General features: G+C 39.6%; 1 protein-coding gene across 1 annotated transcript in view; it reads left to right on the forward strand.

The window, feature by feature from the left end:
- Window positions 1-20,790, forward strand: part of LOC133994317 (CXADR-like membrane protein) — a 53,933-nt gene extending 33,143 nt beyond the window's left edge. Inside the window, exons 2-7 of the mRNA XM_062433559.1 lie at window positions 11,194-11,351; window positions 13,673-13,871; window positions 16,297-16,464; window positions 17,739-17,861; window positions 19,300-19,441; window positions 20,367-20,790. Coding sequence (XP_062289543.1) covers window positions 11,194-11,351; window positions 13,673-13,871; window positions 16,297-16,464; window positions 17,739-17,861; window positions 19,300-19,441; window positions 20,367-20,739 — 1,163 coding nt within the window. The 3' untranslated portion in view covers window positions 20,740-20,790. The remainder of the gene's footprint in view (window positions 1-11,193; window positions 11,352-13,672; window positions 13,872-16,296; window positions 16,465-17,738; window positions 17,862-19,299; window positions 19,442-20,366) is intronic.
- Window positions 20,791-21,201: the final 411 nt, after the last annotated feature.

The following is a 21,201-nucleotide window of genomic DNA, read 5'->3' on the forward strand; positions in this document are numbered from 1 at the left end:
TGAGACTGGTTCCTGTCCTGCTGCCTCTCGCAGTGTAAAGAGGAAAAGGTCCAGACCACTGGGGCTTTAATCCATCTGCTGAGATAAAGAAGCCAGAAGGAATGTGTGTGTGTGCGTGCGTGCGTGCGTGTGTGTGTGTGTGTGTGAATGAGTGTTGAATCTTTAATCTGAATCTGTGATTTATTTCCTCATTTACATACTTAGATCTTCACTTCCCATTGTTCTGTCTTCACTGTGTTTTTCTTAGAGTTGACTTAAACTGAATGAATAAACTAAACAGGTCTTAAGGTTTTCAGTTAAATGTGACCTCATGATACTGATTCTCTCATGTAGGGGAAACAATTTGTCTTCCATGTGTGACTGTGTGTGTAGGAGTGTAGTTGGGTGTAGTTAGGTGTTGGATGTAGCCCTTCATCCTTTTAGCGAGCCAGGATTGTTTTCTTTTTAATGGCTATGAATAAGAAATAACTCGTCAAAGTTGTGCTCTGCCCCACTTCAGTTCCATGTAGCACTAATTGCTGTGGACCTCAGTCTGTTTTACAGCCATGTATGGTCTAGTTCATGGTTGATTGCGGTGCCAACCAGCCAACTCCTCCCCCCAATTAGTCATATTTTTACACCGTGCTGTCTGCAGTGTTCAGGTCTGTTTTACAGCCTCTCTGCAAGTGGTTAAAGAATGTAGTTCTTTGTCAAGCTGCCCCCGGGCTGTTGCAAAAGACTTAATGAAAACCAAACTTACTTTGTGGCTTTTGATAATTGGCAGACTTTTAAAACAACTATGGAGCCAATTGAAAGGAGGTCTTACATTCTGGATTATGACATACATAAGTACTAACAGGGCCGCTTTGACAGATATCTCCAATGTTTACAGCTCTAACAGTCACCTTTTCCTATGAAAAATCCAATAAGTCCTCTTAATTAAACAACCAAATATGTTGTTTTGACCATGTGACTTCAGAGCGACATATAGGGATGTTTTCTAATCTGGCACCTTGATGCAATAATCTACAGGACAACGTCAATTGTCTATGCTTTCCAAAACCGTTGCACATCACTGTTAAAAATAATCATGTTTTATGATTTACAATGCTATGGTTAATGTATTTCCCATAAATGAAACCATTATGTCTTTATGTGTCATGCTAATTTTGGTCTCTCTAGCTCCGTATATCACACAAAACAACTAACATCAGGGCAATGAGACTCCTACAGCTTTCCAAATAAACATAAATGAAGGAAAAACTTCAAAATTTCTCTCTGAGTCAAATGAAAGAGAACATGGAAACGCGCTGATTGTTTCAGCCATTATGGCTAATGGCATAGATCGACATGTGGGGCACCTTGCCAGCTTACTGAACCACCCACATATCCATCCACACACACCAGTTGTTGTTTTTTTTACATGTATGAGTGTAAGGAAACTAAAAAACTAAGTGCAGTGTCTAACTGTGGACTATTATGAGGCATTCCACTTTAATAGCCAACCATATTTATTTGAGTACACAGAAGAGGTAAAACAACAAGAGGGCAGAAAGGAATGTCAAGACAATTTTCATTAACCTCAGTTACCTCAGACAAACTGCTCGTGTTCCTGTGGTAACTGCTCTCTACCCACTGATTTTATTTTGTGTGATAAAGGTCTATTTCTGCATTACTGGAATGTCTATAACAGAGATGACGAGAGAAAAATTAGCATGACACATCATACAACATTTATGGGTAATACAATACAGGTTGAAATAAACAGGCTTAAAGCTTTTGGTTAAGGTAAGATCATAATCTTGGTTGAATATTGAAAAAGTCAATGTTGATTTTAGTCTGTTGACTTTTCAAAATGTTTTTCCAAAACTGCAGTCTTTCCCTGTTCCTCACCAAGTGTTTTCTTAGTGATCAACATCTGGGGTGCATGATGTGAACCCTGCTCTCAACTACATTTGAACCCTTGATTTCATAAACGCCCAGCACAAGCCGATCGAATAGCTGTTCTGATGGACTTTAACACTCAAGATGTTCTCTTTTACACATGGCTGAATGAGCATGTCTGTGTGTGATCCCTAGAGTTCCTGCTGCAAATGTAGGGGCATGAATACAGTGGACACACACTAAAGAATACTACAATATCACTTACTGCAGACTCATATATGACAGACTCAATCAGCTTTTCTATCATGCAGTGTTTAAAACAAACTGCAAAAAGAAAAAATGTTGGATGATGGATATTGTGTTGGATTGCTGTAAATAGTACATGTATTTCTACTAAACTGGTAGTGTAAACTGCAGTGTAAGTTAGAAAACAAAAGTGGTAAAACTCTTTTTCCTGCAAATACAGAGTGCAATAAAAGAAAGTTTAGGCAACTTTGCCCTCAACTACATCCCTATTCTCAGCACACAGTGCATTCTACATGTTAAACTTAATCAAATTGCATGCCATAAAGGATATCCTTAGTTTGCAACACCTGAAATCTAGCTCTGTCAGTAAAGCAGAGGATTGTCTTCGCCTGTGGCAGCATCCTACTACATGGAGTGTGACACCTAAAAAAATCTGCAAACTCCAGGGAGTGAGTCTCCCCTGCAGCCACAGTCTACAGTGTTGTTCTATCTCCTATCTTTTCCATAATAAGGAGAACTTTCATCTGCAATTTATGTTATACTGTGTGTCAGGACAGCACACAGTCAGCACCATTTCCCACCTAATAGGCATAAAAGTTGCAGCAAAAAAAGGACTTGGCAGTTTAAAAGTGTATTACACATATTGATTGGTGGGTCAATGCTATGGAACCAGCAGCTATGCATCCTTGTAGCAGCTGGTAAAGAGACACTGAAAGTTCCATATATACAGCATCAGTGATGTGTCGCTGGCGCTCAGACTCAAGGACTGTGAATGTTAGATAGCACTTTTATTTAGTGCATGAAATGTGGGGAATCATTTTACAGAAATCGTGAATCACACCATCAGTGATGCCAAATGGTGCAACTTTGATCACAACACATTCTGTTAATCATTGTTGCCAAGGTGCACAGTCAGCAAAATGTATAGCACAGCGTGTTAGTGCCGACAAGGGCATCTGGAGTTTGGTGCTGCTGAAAAATTCAATAAATGAAGATATCAAGCATTACATTTAATGATCCTTTGGCACAAGAGTCTGAATGGCTCTCATTTATCTCCCAATGGCAAGATCTTATTGGCTGAGCATTAGTGTGTCAGAGGTGAATTTAGATGCTTTTAGGCATAAGTGTTGAGGGTTAGCATCTGTAAGTATGCGCGATGATTTCAGGTTCAATAGAGTGTACAGCTATGTGGGTATTCATCAGGCTTTTAGTAACTGCAGTTTGTTTTTACATCATTATGGAACTTACACATGACTACTACTTTATATAATAATTCATTTAATATAATTATTATTTGTTTCTGGTTCATCCATAGTTATTTCAGTTATCTCATTAAAAGTTATTTTTATTGCATCTTGTGCTTCCACCCCACTGAAAAATCTATCTGTAAATATGCAAATATTTTTCATTTCAAAAGTTGACCTGCTGGGCACACGATGTCTCCTATTTCACTGGAAAGTTCATTCTCAGTGTTTCAAGTACGCAGTCAGATCATCACAGTGGTTGTGAACAGCCACAGTTAGTCAGGATTATTTGGAAATAAAGAAAGAATAGAATAGTTTATACTTCCTGGTTCTACTGTTCTTAGAGTAGTTGTGCACACATTTACCCCGCATACATTGTTGTTGTTGTTTTTTTTGTTTTTTTTTAACAACTTGTCGGATCATCTGACTGCTTCTTGTGTTTCTTGACCCATTGGACTTCCCATTGGACTTCATCATGGATAGTATGGTGTATGTGTCAATTATGGACAATTTGTTGCAGGAGAGTCAGTGGAAGTGTCTATCATGTGACTTCCTGGATCATCTGTTTCTATCTGTGGATGTCTGTAAACATGTGGTATCATCCATATGTTAACATAGGATTACCATGTTAGGCTAACAGTCCATCAGTTGTGTGATGTAAATGAAGAAACTCTAACACTGGGCCAGGTGAACGATGGTGTAACTTTATCACTTTTTTTGCATATACCCACACGCAAACCTATGATAAAAAGCTTCACATCTTTCTCTTGGGGTTGTATGAAAGTCATTGTGGGAAAACTTAGGAGCTTTCTGACTGAAGAAGAAGATGAAGTAGGTTTATGAAAAGGTGATGTAACAAAGAAGTCAATTATCGCAGTGTTTGATCAAAAATAGCTGTCAGAATGTGATACCACAGTGAACGTGTCAGTGGGTGGTCTGCTTCATACCAGGAGAGCAGATAGATACCGTTTGTACTGCATGTCTTTACTGTGTATCATTCTTTGCAAGTCTGCATTGGAAGGCAGGGATCACCACTGATTAATCACCCATATACCTTTGGAAAGCAGAGATATTGGAGCTATGATCAGACTGTAAGCTCGAGAGTTTCACATTACAGTTTACTGTCCAAATTCTTCTGATTTCACAAGAACTCTTCTCTGATTTTACACTTGCTGCATTACAAACTATCTCCATAGTTTGGGATTCTTACACAGATAGTACATTAAATTGGGAGGTACTTCATTCTTTCAGGCTGAAGCAATAGCAGTGGTAGCAAGAGATATATAAAATGATTCATCGTGAGTGCTGGTTCCCCTGCTACTCCTCAAGTGCTGCAGTCAAATTATTGCATGCTTCAGGGAGCAGCTAATGTGCAGAGAAACAGGTAGAGCAGGGTGGAGAGATGTCAAATAACATAACATATACATACATTATTCACTGTGTGTCAGACTAGCCCTCTGTAAGCTGCAAACATTCACATCTACAATTATTATTTTTAACTTTTACTCAGTATCTCTTATGGAAGGTTGTTTGAGTAAATATGAGAAATTTAATTTTTTTTAAAAGTACAGTAATTCTTTTTATCCTTTCATGTCTCTCTCTTTGCTTTCTGACCTCTCACTCTCTCCTTTTCCCCCTTTCTAAGACTCTTTGCTAAAAGACGTCTTTAAAACAAAGTTAAAAAGCATTTTTGGATGTATCTCTATACTGTGAAACTCTATTTCTTTGCAAAAAAACTGTATTTGGCTGAGATAGCTGTATTATGTGCTGCTGGGATAGCACATCAAGCTCTGCTTGTATGTTGGCTCCTCATAGTGCCTTCTAATATTGATTGTGTGTCTCTTTGCCATTTTGAGTCACAGAAGAGTTACATGACATTTACTTTCTGTCCTTCACACTCCTGTATAGTGTGCTGCAGTGTAGCAATGCTCTGCACTGTGCTGTGAAGGCAGGTTGCCAGATCCTGCCTGACACAAAATCTTGATGGTTGAGTTGCTGCAGGCGAGTCCATGGTGCAGTCTGGTTTACAGTACAGACAGTATGGTGCTGTCATTGTTGGCACAGTGTAATGAAAAGGTCTGTGCTGTCTTGATAATCTAGTTCATGAAGCACGGTGCATCTTTTCATGTTTGCCGAGACACCAGCTGCAGTATATCTTCAAATTCCAATTAAAAGTAAAGAGATGACGTTACTGTTTGTACATACAGGATATCAGCTACAGTTCCACAAGCTCAAGATAAGAACAAAGAAATGTGTTGTTGAGTCACACTGAAAGCAACCATCAGCAACAAGCAGCTGTGTTTCAGTCATAATTTGGACCATCAAGGCAGGTTGATCTGCAAATGACACTTTTAGCACAGACCCATTTAAAACTATTCAATATTGACCAGCCACTGGTGCACATTAACCTTTAATGACTTAAAAAGCGTTAGCATGCAGTAGTGCACCAGCTAAGATGAGAAATATGTGGCTCCTGTGGCATTCATATTGTTTTTAAGGAAATATTGTCAACTATAAGAAGAACTATTAAATTAACTATTAAAACTTTTTTAAAATTTTTTAAATACAAACTTTTTTTTCTTCTAAGAAATTGCATCAGAATGTGTGACTGCTGTTCAGTCTGTCTAATTGGATACAGCATCATTCACACAGATGCATATGGTAGACAGCCCAGCTAATACTGCACCATTTCTCATCTGAATATGTATCTCAAGGTTACCTGCTAACAGTTTTCTGCCTGGTGTTGCTATCATATTTCTGCTTTATTATATTGTGTCCAGCAGAGAGTGACAGGAAACATGGGCCAAGATGACACTAAGATCATCAGCTGCATTTGAACCCTTGACGTCATGAACACACAGCCCACGCTGATGGAATCACCTGAACTGTTCTGATGGACTGAAGATTTTACATTACACACGGCTGAATGAGCACTTACATGTGAGCACACTTTCCAAAGAGCTCCTGCTGTAAATACATTAATATGAATACAATCTGAGCTGACTGTGTCTCATGACAAGTAAAAATCATGTCAGGCAGATGTTTAAATAGACTGCATTGTGCCTCCAGCTGTTTGCTGTACACAGACAGACATACTTGTTTTATTTTGTTTTACAGAGCTGTTTGTCATCATGCATGTTCTTCTCAAATGAAACTCATTTCACATTTCTGATTCGAAATGTTAAATGAATTGTTGGATCTGTCCTTGATGGACACGTGAGGGACTGTCCTCACCAAAGAGACAAAAAACAACAGAAATGAGAGAAAAATTGTTGTTACCTTACAAACAACCTCTCGTTGTCATTAGGAAAAAACAACATTATTTCAAAGTAACATACTGTAGACAAAGTGCTGTTACATTTTCTCGCTGGCACAAAATCTCCTTGGAAGAAGGTAGAGGTGTTTAAAGCAGGAGGTTGCTGTTGTGTCATGTCCTTCTAAGTTTATACCAAGAAGTTGATCCCTCTGTAACTTTCACCAAGTAGTATGTTAGAAAGCACTCAGCAATGAAAAAGAACCCTAGATATGTAGACTCATGGCACATTTCATTCAGACAGTGAAGTAGAATGTGTATTATTTCACCAAACCATTCCACGCCATCAAAAAAGGAAGGCCTGCATTATCATCTATTTACATTCAAGGACATAGTTGTACTTGGTAATGTGGCCTGTTTCTTATTGTAAGAAAAGGCTCCAAGAACTTCATTACTGAAATCCTTGATGTCTGTAAAGGGGAAATGTCCTCATCTTCTTGCCTGGTGGGGGTAACAGCAATCACTGAACAATCTAACTCTCTGGACAGATTGTTCACTCACTGCAGTGTCTCAGACAGAATGTCTTCATGGTCTGCATATCAGACTTTAACATTTCATTTTACATTTTAGATAAAACCTTGCCAAATGCAAAGGCCCAGCACATCTGGATCTGCAACCTTGGCTCTGCTTCCATCCAGACCAGGCAGCAGAGATATTACTAAGATGCATGCGTCACTTCATTTTACGTTTGGCATGACTAATATCACTAACTAATAACCACACTACCAAATTAAAGAACAATAGCCAATTAAATATTAGCTGAGAGATATGTATGTGACTGAACCCACGGTTAAAACACTATTACATACATGCTGCAGTACATGCTGAGATAGTTTAATTAGATTCCATAATTTGCTTTTGTTCTTATTTTAAGTCATTATATGTATTCAGTACTTCAGTACGGCTATAGTTAATAGTGATGTAGTAGTCATGGATTAGGGCAGCTTCTGGCTAGATCAGCAATCTTTTATCCACGTATAAGCCGGAAAGCTGCCTAAGATCCTCAGGCAAGAGTCTCAGCATGCAGAGTCCAGGTTAAACTCAAAGAATAGTAATGTTTATGTTGGAATTTGGAATGTGCAGCATGAGAGGACGTGTGTAACTCTATACCTTAAACATGAAACGCTTCAACCCTAACCATGAAACAACCAGAGTTCTACCGGTTGTTATGAATGCATTTAGAATGTGTTTTAGTTAGTACCTCTTATATTTGCTTGTACATGTCAAACAGTGCTCAGCTCACCTCTTCAGGGCTCACTGTCTGTCTATACTGCTATTAATGTGATGAGTTATTTAGCATTATTACTTGTAATTATTTAATCAGACCCAAAACAGCATGATAATAATCGCCACGGTGACTGTGAGAGCTAAAATTACAGCTGAATTATAATGCATGCATGAAAGAGGCACTTCATTTAGTTGATGCTTATTTTAATAAAAGAATGCATCACCACCCATCACAACAAGAGGAAGAAGAAAGAAACAATTAGGAGATCTTGGAGAAGTGAGCTTTGAGGCTAGAGTTTGTCCTCCTTTCCTTTTTTATTTTTCTATTCAAAGTGTTTTTCCTTAGATCAGTTTTCTGTGGCACCAACCCCAGAGCAGTCGATGTGCTGACTTGCATATGAGCAAGCAGGCAGGAAGGCGGCGTGACTTTCGCCAGTTTGAAGGGTAACTGGGTCCGCGCTGCGTCCTGCTGGCTCCCAGTGCCACTATAATTGGTCCAGTGAGAAGTCTACTGGGAGGAGCAGGAGGGAGTTTACTGGAGCACAACTTACCCAAGGGCTTCTTCACAGAAAACAAAGCCTCCATGCCTCTGTTCAGTGAGCTTCCTCACCAGCCAACAGGGTCCAGACCCTTTGTGGTGATAATCGCATACAGACTGGAGTGTGCCTGCACGTGTGCCACATGCATGCACACACAGAGAGACACACAGACATAAATATACATACACATACACTCAGATGCACTGTGTTCATAAGCCTACATACAGAGATCATTCTAGACACATGCCTGTTTGAATCTTACCCATATACAGTACATTCTACAGCTAATGGATGTATTTATAGACATCATACATGCACACACACCACCTCACCTCACCACAACACACACATACACATACCACACAAACATAGACCTGCACATCCTATACAGCTGAGACAGAACAGTCAAAACAGAAATATACACAACACATCAGATGTGTACAGATTGTGTAGGTAAAACCAACAAACTGTAGTCATGCCTGCAGAACACACATTCATTCATCATTTGCTGATGATCACACACACACACACACACACACACACACACACACACACACACACACACACACACACACACACACACACACACACACACACACACACACACACACACACACACACACACACACACACACACTCTCTCTCTCTCTCTCAATGTTTGCTCTCAACACCAGGCACAAATGATGTGGCCAGCCATCACATCATAGTGTGTACAGTTGATCAGTGTCCAAAGAAGGATAAATAAATAAATGGGGAAACAATTCGAGGCTCAGGCTTTCATCCTCAACCTCTTGGTAATTCTACCCCAGTCAGCAGTGCCAGTATCACTCTGTGTCCTGTTGTGGTTGGTAAGCTGATATCCCCTCTGGATCTTACCTATTGTGCCATGTATCCTCTCTGTTTTAGGTTTATTATTAGTGTAACCTGGCATGGACTGTGTGTGTGTGTGTGTGTGTTTTGTGTGAATGGTGACTCTGTGAGGTATTTATAGTTAAAAAAGTTGATATGTAATGGGGATGGCTTTAACAGTATCTTTCTGTGGTGGCACTTTGTCAGTTTTTGATATCAAATATTTTCCACAGGTTAAATGTCCTCTAATCTCATCTCCATTTATTAGGTCACCCTTAGATCGTATTTTAATCATTTCATTCATGCTCTTGCTGCTGGCCCATGCTATAACCAAACTTTTTTTTGTGGCACGAGGAAATGCCTCATTTCAACATTGAGTCTACAGAAATCATTATGTTACTTGAAGACAATCCTTCCACAATCTTTCTTATATCTGCAGTCTGGCATGACTCATTTGTCATTTTCTGTACAATTGTAGTGCAGCTGTATTGATCAGGCTGGTGTTTGTCTTGATGTGGAAAATTGTATTGCATTGCAAACCTCAGAAAGCGCAAGCTTGTTTCTTTCCAATTTATGTGGAACGTAACATTGGATTTGATTCACTGTCGAATATCAATAGAACAGCAGAGATTGTTATGACAGTGATTCACCACGTCTGTAAAATTTGTGTTTGTGAATAAAATGCTATTATATTGTTGCAAAATAAAACTTCTATGAAATCTCCAGCTGAGGGGAGCAAATGCTGCCTTCACATGCTGCTTGTGAGCTCTGTGAATCTGTTTCCATCAGTGCCTGACACCACTTCCATACACTGTGCGCTTTGTCCCGACAGACAGGCCTCTGTCCATGTAAAATGATGAAAATGCAGTGGGAAAATCATCCACATATTTAGCCTGTGAAATACTAAAAAGCCAACATTCCCCCAAAAAATATCCATGAACTTGGATTAAACAAAAATAAAGCTGCTCGCCACCTTTACTTGTGTTTTTCAGCAGTTTAATGTCTCATCAGTCTATCACATAGACTGTATATAAGAAATGGACGTAACATCCGTGACGTTTGTGGACTGCTGCTCGGAGGCCAATAGTTTCGGATCTGAGCAGCGCCATCTTGAACATTTCAGGTGCATGCCGGAAAAATAAAAACACGTATTCTACTTATATGGGCATCAGGAGGAGCATGAGGCGGAGCTTTGTTGGCACACGGTGACTCGTAACTTAAACTTTACTCTTTGTCAGTAATGCACGTTAATGTTAACTATTAATTGAGATTCTAATTTTGGCTAAAATAAGATGCAAGTCATTTTGAATGGGAAATGCAATGTTACTTACCGAAACATCTGAATATCCAAATCCTAAGTGTATCTGTTAGTACATCCAAAAGCCAAACAGGTCATTTTTAGGCGACTGAAATGTTACAACAATGTTACACAAAACTCTGAACTCTGAAAACTGTCGTTGTGAGACAAGTTCACGGCTATCTATTTCCATACAGTCTATGTCTATTGCCTATCTGTCCGCCCTCCTGAACCTGTGAGTCAACCAACCTGTCAATCACGACGTAGCCACGCCCTAATGCATACCCTGCTTTGTCGTCAAATATAAAATCAGTGATGGCAAAATTTCACAAATGAACATCATACTGCATTGAAGAAGGCTTTAAACCAGCGATTGAGACCATTAAATCATTTTGAAAATGTTTACTGAGGTTAGAAATCAAGTGAGAAGTTGGTGTATTCTCCATTGACTTGTATAGAGACGGAAGTCCTTTTGACACCAAAACGGTCGCCCCCTGGTGGCCTTTTGATAGAATGCAGTTTTAAGTTACTTCTGCGTTGGCTCAGAGGACCGGAACTCCCCGCCTGGTCTATCATTGTGATGCAGTAATCATGCACTGCTCTGTCTCTCTACAGTCCTGCTGGGTGTGCTGACAACATGTGCCCAGACGGAGATGAAGAGGGTTGTTGGAGACAATGCCACGCTGCCCTGCCACCATCAGTTCTGGGTGGGTGATGACCCCACACTGGACATTGAATGGCTGCTTCTCAAGCCAACCAACAGGCAGAGAGTGGTGAGTGTCAGTCCATGCAAGAGGGAAAATGTTTATTCAGGACAAGACACCAGAGGACACAGTCTTGTTTATTTTGTAATTACCATTAACAGACAAGACCAAGGCCCAAAAGACTGCAGTCTCTAGGGAAGTCTTCACACCATTTGGCATTTTGTACCACCAGATCAGGTATTTGTGCAGTATGAGAATCAGAACTGCCCTGCAAAGCTAAAATGCAGTTTCACATGTGATCAAAAATGACCATAATTTTATTTTATTTAATATTGTGATATTTTACCACATAAAGAATTCATACAATCATACACAATCATCCAACTATATCATTTCCTTGAAAACAACATGTGAAATTTGCAGTTACAGAACCAAAACATCAAACCGTTCCTCTGGTTTGGTTAATGTCATAAACTACATTTATTAATTGTTCCCTACCTGTTATCAGAAGTTGAAATATATCTATTTTGAAAATCCAACTTCTGGTTATTCAGTTTGTTATCCTGCATAACTAAATGAGGCAGTATATGACTCCCGTCACAGTGCACAAAGCATAACTACTTTATATTCAAATGTTTTATTGGGTTCTTAAACATTTACATACAACTTCAAAGCCTCAAGTTCCCGTCTTCCACCCAGTCCCCTGGAGGACAGGCAAGCACGCACAAACATGAGCTCACAAGTAGGTCATACAAGAATCTTCTGGACATTCAAATGTATAAAAATTAAATTCATTAAGTCATTAAATAAATGACACTATACATGTTATATGTAAATATGTCATTGCAGATCTTAACTATACGAAATCATGGTCATCCATTACAGATGTTTTGCTATACTTCTGGTTATATAGACTGTTGCATAGTTGTCCTGGAAGGGGTTAAGCCTAACTAGCTTAACAGAGCATCAATAATTGCCAACTAATTCTTGCAAATTTGTTGTGGTTAAGCTACCTTTCAATTACATACTGAGTTTAAATTGACTTATAAATATTAATAGTAGTGAGGTAGACAGATGTGTAATTCTCATAGACTGTATATAATCAATATGTTTTTTTTCTTAACAAACTTGTAGCTTAACAAAACTGTACATTCTATGAAGGTTATCCACAGGAATAGTGCAGTATCTGCATATTTAGCATGTTTTAGGATTTTTGGAATGTCAATCAATCAATCAATAAATCAATCAATCAATCAATCAATCAATCAATCAATCAATCAATCAATAAATCTTTATTAGTATAGCGCCAAATCACAACAAAGTCATTTCAAGGCACTTTACACATAGAGCAGGTTCTAAACCGTACTCTTCAGGTTTAATTTTAAAGAGACCCAACATTCACACATGAGCAGCACTTGGCGACAGTGGCAAGAAAAAACTCCCTTTTAACAGGAAGAAACCTCAGGCAGAACCAGGCTCAAAGTGGGCGGCCATCTGCCTCGACCGGTTGGGGTAGAGAGGAGAGAGAGGAAGAATAGGAGAGAGAGAGAAGCACAATGAAAATAAACATTGAAGCTAGAAGGTCCGGGACTGGAATCTGTCATCCAGACGTCTACAGGCCCAGATTACCTGAGAGACGAGAAAGCACAGACAACTCCAGGGAAGAAGTTTAGGTTATTGAATGCATTAATAGTACATGAATGTTAATGGATATAGATGGATGGATAGAGAGAGAGAGGAGGAGGAGATAGGAGTTCAGTGCATCATGGGAGTCCCCCGGCAGTCTAAGCCTATAGCAGCATAAACTAGGAGCTGGTCCAGGACAAGCCTGGCCAGCCCTAACTATAAGCTATAGTACTTCTTTGGGTAAATTAATCAGCACTGCAGTTGCTATTACAATGCAATTGCGATCTGTATCACCCAGCCTGAAGATATTCTGCTTATGTAGGTGCTGTCATCTCCCTTTGTATGGCAGAGCCAGTTTTTTGGGACAGATAGTTACCAACTCTGTTCAAGGACAGCAAGGCCTCACATAGACAGCAAAACTGTGCAAAGCATATTGTAGGTCATACATAATATATTATACATCAAATTCTGAATACATTTAGAATTACGTTATTCAAGTTTTCCTTGAAGAACAAGAATGATTTATTAGATAACATGAATGATTGGAAGGGTTCATGCTTTCTAAAGGAAAAATGTACAGTCTGTATAGAAGATGCTTAATATGCAGATACTGCACTATCCCTGTGGATTCTCTCTGGCTGTATACTCTATGACTATAATTAATAGCTGGCAGAGAGCTCGCTTTGAAACAGATCCATGTTGTTGCACTTTCTACCTTGTTTACCTCATCACAACCCTCCCGCCTGTTTCACTTCCCTCACCAGCTGATCACTTACTTTGCTGGACGGGTTTTTGACCCCAATGAAGCAGAGCGTGGCCGCGTGGCCTTCGCTGGAGAGTACTTAAAAGGCGATGCCTCTCTGCTGATCAGTGACTTGTCTCTGATAGACTCAGGAGAGTACAGCTGCAAAGTCAAGACTGGTGCACAATACCACTGGAGCACCATCAGCCTCATAGTGCTGGGTAAGTGTCAAACAGTACTTTGGTTCAATTAGAGAAACCACAGTTAGAGGACTTATGAGAACACTGTACATTTGGAAGTGCCATGAATTCCCAAAGCACTTAGCATTTTAGCTGTCAATAAATGTAGACCAAAATGTGTGTTTGGAAATTAAGTCCAGTGATTTATAGGAGATTTTACTTCTAGGGGTCTCATCCAATGACTATGTACTAGCACAACATCAACGAGCAAACAAGAGAGAGTTGTGTTCCTGTGCTTTGTTATTGTCTTGTCTTGTATTAAGTAGACAATTATGAACATGTGAAACATGCATAATTTAGTATTTCTACACATCCCTGATCAAAGGCAATTGCTCTTTAAGCATATGATAGGCTCACTATGCATTTCATTAAGAAGGCCAGAGTGTAGACTTGGCCCAGCAACATGTTTGAAATTCAGTTATAAGACCCCCTCGTTGATTAGCTTGCACAATACATTGGTATGATATCTGTAAAGGAAAACAGCACATCTATAATGCATACAGCTCCATAAGAAGAGCAAACACTTTTTTACTCTCCAATACATCACTGGCATAAACAAACCCCAGTAGATTATGGTAACCCTTCTAAATTATGTATTGCTTCCTCTTCAAGTCTACTGAAGCCACTCCATTTCTTATAGGAAGCTGGACTTTCACACATTAAGCGTCGAGTCAGTTATTACAGCAGTGTAACTCCATTCTCTGCTCAATCACACTGATCCTTGGTCTTACATAATGTATGTACACCTGTTTCTCAAGATTTCTAGCTTTATATGAGATGTCAAATGTGCATACTAAGCCCCACTCTCCTCTTCCTCCTTTCTCATTAAACCAACTGTGTGGTCCAGAGATAACACTTGTAGAAATCGGCCAGCCTCACATTTCCTGGTAGATGTACAGTCAGTATATATATACAGTACCAGTCACAAGTTAGGACACACTTTCCAATTCACATCAATGAGAAAGTGTATCCAAACTTTTGACTGGTACTGTATATGTATATATATACACACACACACATATATATATATATATATATATATATATATATATATATATATATATATATTCCTTCCTGTTTATTAGATATGATTCATACACTTACAGCGGTGGTCACTGCTGTGTCAAATGGATTACCATTAGGCTATGTTGAGCAGTGACTAAGGTGACAGCCAATGAAATCTCAACACTGATTGAATGTTGGAAATGTCACAGTGGGTTTTCATGTACATGGGCAAATGCATTTTAATGGTTTGAAGGCATGACAGCTTGTCAATGAATGCTACATTTGCCTACAGAACTATACTTTGAGGAGGCAAGGATGGCCATCTCCTCCTTAGTCAACAGTCACAACATGTCAAGATCCAAATGGTAGATTGCAGATCATACAATATAATAACATTCCCATGATGAATCGGGTGATAGTGATGCTCTCCTCCAGCATGTGTTTTCTGTATTTCAACTATCCATTAGCTTGCACCACTAATACAATACATAAGCCTTGTGTATCCTTCTTGTAAAACATGTCACACATGGAGACTAGCAACTGACACAGCCAAAGAGAAAAAGAGCATTTTAAAATCTAAACCTGCAACATCACTGTAGCATATATACGTATGCCTGAACAGAAGCACAACTCAGAACATTTTTCACATGAGACCTTATTTGAGTACAAGGAGCACTAACATGATCCCTGAGACAGTACCAAATCTACTATCCTGTAAAGTTAAACCAACTCAACTTTAACTACTGACATGATGCTTTCACACAAATAATGTCTGTTAACTTTGAAAGTCTTCCAGTACCACCAGACTAATAACTGTTCCTCTGATATGGCCAATCACCTTACAAAAATACCATGGTACTGCAAGAACATAAAGAACTTGCATGACAATTAGGTCACTACCGTGATGGTTCAATTCCATTGTAATCCCATAATACACTATGGTACTATACCATCACAGTAGTGGCCAAGTTACTTTGTCTTGAGTACAAATAGTGACAGTGAAGATTTCTGAAGTCACCAAATGATTTGGGAATCATCCAATTTCCTCTGATGCTGTTTATTAACACAAAGCAGAGCTGCAGCATCGCTCCAACTCATTCAACTTTTTGGCTTAAGCATAGTACAGTGCTTCTGCAGTGAGCTACCTGAGTGCTGATAAAGCCTAAAACCTCAAATACTTCCCTGAGAAGATGCCCATCTATCACTCCACTTTGTTGGTCTGCAGCTGCTAACTGACAGAATCTCCTTTTATCTTAAAAAAATGATAAAATTGGTAACGGACCAGCAATGTCTCTGCAATTTGCAGATGGAATCCCAGTATGGCAAATTCAATATGTAATGTATTTGTCTACAGTGAGGAACGATCCTATATATTTGTTTGTGTGTGATTGTCTATCCACAGTGAAGCCTGCGAAACCACGGTGCTGGATGGAAGGGAAACTGTTAGAGGGCGGGGATGTTAAGATGAGCTGCAAGTCTGCTGATGGCTCTGATCCCATCCACTACAAATGGGAGAGGGTGCTGGACAAGGGCAAGTATGGTGGCAAGCTGCCTCCACGAGCCCTGATAGGTATGTCCACTTTACTACTGTTGCAGTAGGTGTCTGCTTGTCAGTTATACCAAGATGTCTAATCAGATACCAGGTTTAAAGGTTAAAATCCAATTAAAAAAGACACAACAGCTAAGAAGTGACTTGGACAGATGTGTAGCAGTGATGGTGTTTTAAATGATCTGCATCCCTCTTTATCAGCTCTGTAAGCAAAATACTGTCATCCAGTCCAGGTGGACAGGGTCTGAGTTCAACAAATGCTAGACTGTGCTGTAATGTTTGAGCTCTTTGACATTATTGTTTTTTTGCACCAACTCCTGCAATTTGCTGTCATAAGCTAGACAGAGGTCTATTACAATTTATCTTCATATTCTCCTTCTTCATTTGCTTCTTCTGACCAGTCTTATACAAGACCTCAGAAAGGGACAATAAAACCAGTTTCACCTAGCATAAAGCATTTTGGTGAAGCATGTTTCTTTAAAGTGGAATTAGAAAACTTTTTTTCCCTAATTTAACTTTATGAGGTAAATGTTGATTACACAGTATAATGGCTATAGAACAATGACTCCATGATGATGATGATACTGGGTTGTGATGGCATCAGATTGAGTAAGAAAACCCAGACATCCTTCACCCTAGTAACACTCTGCAGCTCCTCCTGGGGGATCCCAAGTCGTTCCCAGGTCAGGAGAGATATTTAATCCCTCCATTGTCTGTCCCAGGGTCTCTTAGTAGTTTGACGTGCCTGAATCACCTCCAGAGGGGTGTCCAGGAGACATCCTGACCAAGTGCCTAAACCACCTCAGCTGGTTCCTTTCAATGTGAAGGAGTAGTGGCTCCCCCCAGATTCTTTAATTTTGTAAAAAACAAACAAACATTCCAGCAGTTTATTTTCTCAACACATACTGAAGCATTTCTATCTGCCTTCATGTCTCCACTGTAGACTAAATGAATGAACAAACTTGTTTTTTTTCTAATGTTACTCCTGACACCAACCCCTGTTATAGTTACCTGTTTGTGCTATGCAATAATGCTACTCAAGCTTTGTTATTACCATGAAATGCACATCATTACAATAGCATTTGCCTGTTCCTAAATTCAATATAAAATGTAGAAAATGTCAATGTTCCTCTTCAGTGAACATGCTTATTTTTTCTTTCTAATTTCTAAAGTGGTGTTGATCAGTTCTTCATGGAGCTAGACTCTAGAGAAACCAACAGAAATCTAATTTTAAATGTACACCACAACAACAACAACAACAAAAAACAATGACACAATTGTATGTCTTTTTTCAGATTTGAAAAACCCAGAGATTGTGACACTGAGGAACTTGACCAAAGAGAGTGCTGGTGTATACAAATGCACAGCCAGCAATGATGTGGGAGAAGAGAGCTGCACAGTGGAGGTCAAGATGCACTGTGAGTAGACAACCCTGAAACCTGAGGGGGCAAAAAATCTCAAACTTTTCATTCAGAAGATAAGGTCACTTGCACACGTGTTTCTCCTGCTCAGTTTCTGTTCTACTTGCACCCCGGATGATTTTCACACACTGCTGCCTGTAATCCAACAGTGCAACATTGATATACCTTCATTAACAAAATAAAATAAATGTCCCACATTGTTATGTGGCTGACTACAAGGGAATGCTTTGGAGGCAGCATTAAAAATAGCTTGTGTTAAATACATTGATGTCCCATTATCTACAGTCATACTACCTTCTTATTTTTCTTATTGCCAAGAAAACCCATTAAAAGACCAAAACCAACATCTCCTCCCAGTCTGTGTTTGTCAGCTCAAGCCGATCGGTTACTATTTTATATTGTTGGCAGCAGGAAGGTGTGTGTGGGTCAAAATAAACTACAGTGTATGTGTTCATGGTAGTGAATGTCACCCACAGCGGTGTGTGTATTAAAACACATCACTGATGTGTTTTATTACTGTCAGGACAGCAGTAGAGCATATGGCCCATCTCGCTTCATGAGACTTGTTGGCAACAGGAAAATCACCTGATTCATTCTATAAACTGTCTTCAGCTAATCTTGACTGAATGTGCATTTGATAATTGAAAATGATAAAGAAAATGAATGATGAACACAAAAAACTGTAATAATGCTGCTGTAATAATACTTTGATAATGTTGCAGAATGGAAAAAACTGATGGCACTGAACAGAGCATAACATCCAAAATTGTGCTGGATGTAAAATTCACTCAATGTAAAATTTCGTATTTTACTAGCACATTTTACTAATGTAAATCTTTGAAGATTTGGCCTTAATTTGAATACACCCTGAATACAATCCATATATTAACAATAAATTGTTCAATTTGTCTCTCTGACCTATCTGGGAACACAGCTTCATCATATGATTATATCCCACTGACTGCCACTGCAGCTGCTACTTGCAGGTCTTGCCGCTGTCACTATCGATGAGGTCAATCAATCAGCAGTTCCTCCATAGGCTACCAATGACATCTCTTGCTTATTTGCTGTAGTAAAGTTTTTATTGCTCCCAAGTGAGTTTACCACAAGTTACACAATGCTATAACTTAAGATCTGTAATGGCAGGCTTTTAGAAAACAAAGCATTGAATATACTGTAGTAACCAATGTGCAGTAAGATTATTGGGACAACTTGTGGACACTCAGCTTAGACCTTGTTGAAGTTGTAGTATTCACAGTTAGAATAGGGAAAGCATCATTTATCATTATTTTACAGATGAATGTCCTATTACTAAAAATATCACACTAGACACTGTGTTTGAGTGTCAATTGTACCTTTAAGCTCAGTATTAGCATATTCTTTCTGACATAACTGTGTGTGTGTGTGTGTGTGTGTGTGTTTTTTACTTTTTCAGATGTAAGGGGAATGGGCGTGGTAGCAGGGGCAGTGGTTGGTGTATCCTTTGGTGTCCTTCTCATTATCCTTATCATCTGGTTGGTGTTTCGCAAAAAGGAGATGAAGAAATATGAAGAAGAAGAGACCCCAAATGAAATCAGGTATAAAATGAAGATCACACCCACACATGTTGTCATAAGTTAATAACGTCTATTTGCATTGTGGCTAATTCATGTGCCAGATTTGAACAAAGAAGAAGAATGCATGAATTAAAAAAAGATTCCTGGAGCCAGTTCAACACACACATTTTTAAGGTTAACATGAATTGGTTAATGTGTGATATCGCATTGAAATGACAGATTCTATTTTGAGTAAAGGAAATCAAATGCCCCAAATGTTTTTTTAGGCTTATGTAGGCTATGAATGCTATGAATGACATTCTCACAACATTATGCCATGTTGATCATTTGTGAAGGTGAAGTAGTTGGAAAACTATGTTTTTTTCATTAAATATGGATTTGGGGCATGGCTGCTTACAACACAAGGACAACATTAATATTTCTAATGCCTGCTTGCTGTCCTATAAACTCTTTGGGGTAATTGAACAAAAAAGCTGGTATCTAATCCCACAAGTACTAGTTAGTTGCTTTCTGTTTAGAATTACACTGCCACCTTGTGATGCAAGCACACACATGATTATACTGTCACCTTGTGGTGTAAGCACGCACACACACACACACACACACACACACACACACACACACACACACACACACACACACACACACACACACACACACACACACACTTATGAATCTGGCACCCCGTCTGGTGGAGATTGCTCCCTGTCAGTAACGTACCCAGTGATACAGCAATGATGATACGCCTGTTGTCTCCAGCTAAGCAGTACAAATATAAAGTAGGATTTTTAATGTTTACTGTGTATGACTTTAGAATGACATTACTTTACTTAACCTGAATATGACAGTGCAGTGTGAGTAAGCATTTGTCCAGGCCAATTTCAGTTTCACTCTACTAGCAAATGTTGATATGATCTGTTGAGGGAACTCTTTGAAATCATTTCAGGGAGGATGCAGAGGCTCCAAAAGCCAAACTGGTGAAGCCCAATTCCCTGTCCTCATCCCGTTCTGGCAGCTCTCGCTCAGGCACCTCCTCCACCCAGTCCATGGTACACAACATGGCACACAGAAGCCAGCGAGCTTGTGTCCCTGCTGTGGCGGCCCTCAAGGAGAACTGCCAAGCCTCCTTCACTCAGTCTCCACCTGGCTACAATCAGGCAGTCCCCAAGACCCCTGAACCCCGTTCTACACCCACCTCCACATCTACCTCCAACTCCAAGCCCAGCCCTCCCCCTAAATTGGGCCCTGGGAACCTGACCCGCATGGGGGCCACTCCTGTTATGATCCCTGCCCAAACAAAGGCCTTTCAGACTGTGTAGAGGAGATGGACAGTGGACTGTAATCAGACCAGGGCTGCTTCAGGACATGGCAACTAGCTGAACCCAAGAGTTAGTCTTGATAAGGATCCTCTCATATTACCTACATATATTCTTACCATTCACAATCTGATGGACACATTCAGCAATTTAACTCTTGGATAATGTCTGCTTTACACTAACACTGTAATAGAACACCTTCTCGTGTTGTCATCTGAGCAACATCTCTGATGAAGGTCATGAATGACAAGTAGGTGTTGAAACTAAAGCTGCAGGTTGCTGCTCACGGAAGAAGAGGTGTGCACCAACCAGAGTGAACTGGATGCATTTGGAAAGTGTGAGACTGGAATCACATAAAATGAAGACAATGCATGGTAACTTCATTCTCTCTGCAGAAGACCACAGACTGTTCACAGACACAGTTGAAGAGGTTCATAAGGGTAAAGCAAAATAACTCTCACCTCT

The sequence above is a fragment of the Scomber scombrus genome, chromosome 14 (assembly GCF_963691925.1).
Source record: "Scomber scombrus chromosome 14, fScoSco1.1, whole genome shotgun sequence".
Classification (NCBI taxonomy): domain Eukaryota; kingdom Metazoa; phylum Chordata; class Actinopteri; order Scombriformes; family Scombridae; genus Scomber; species Scomber scombrus.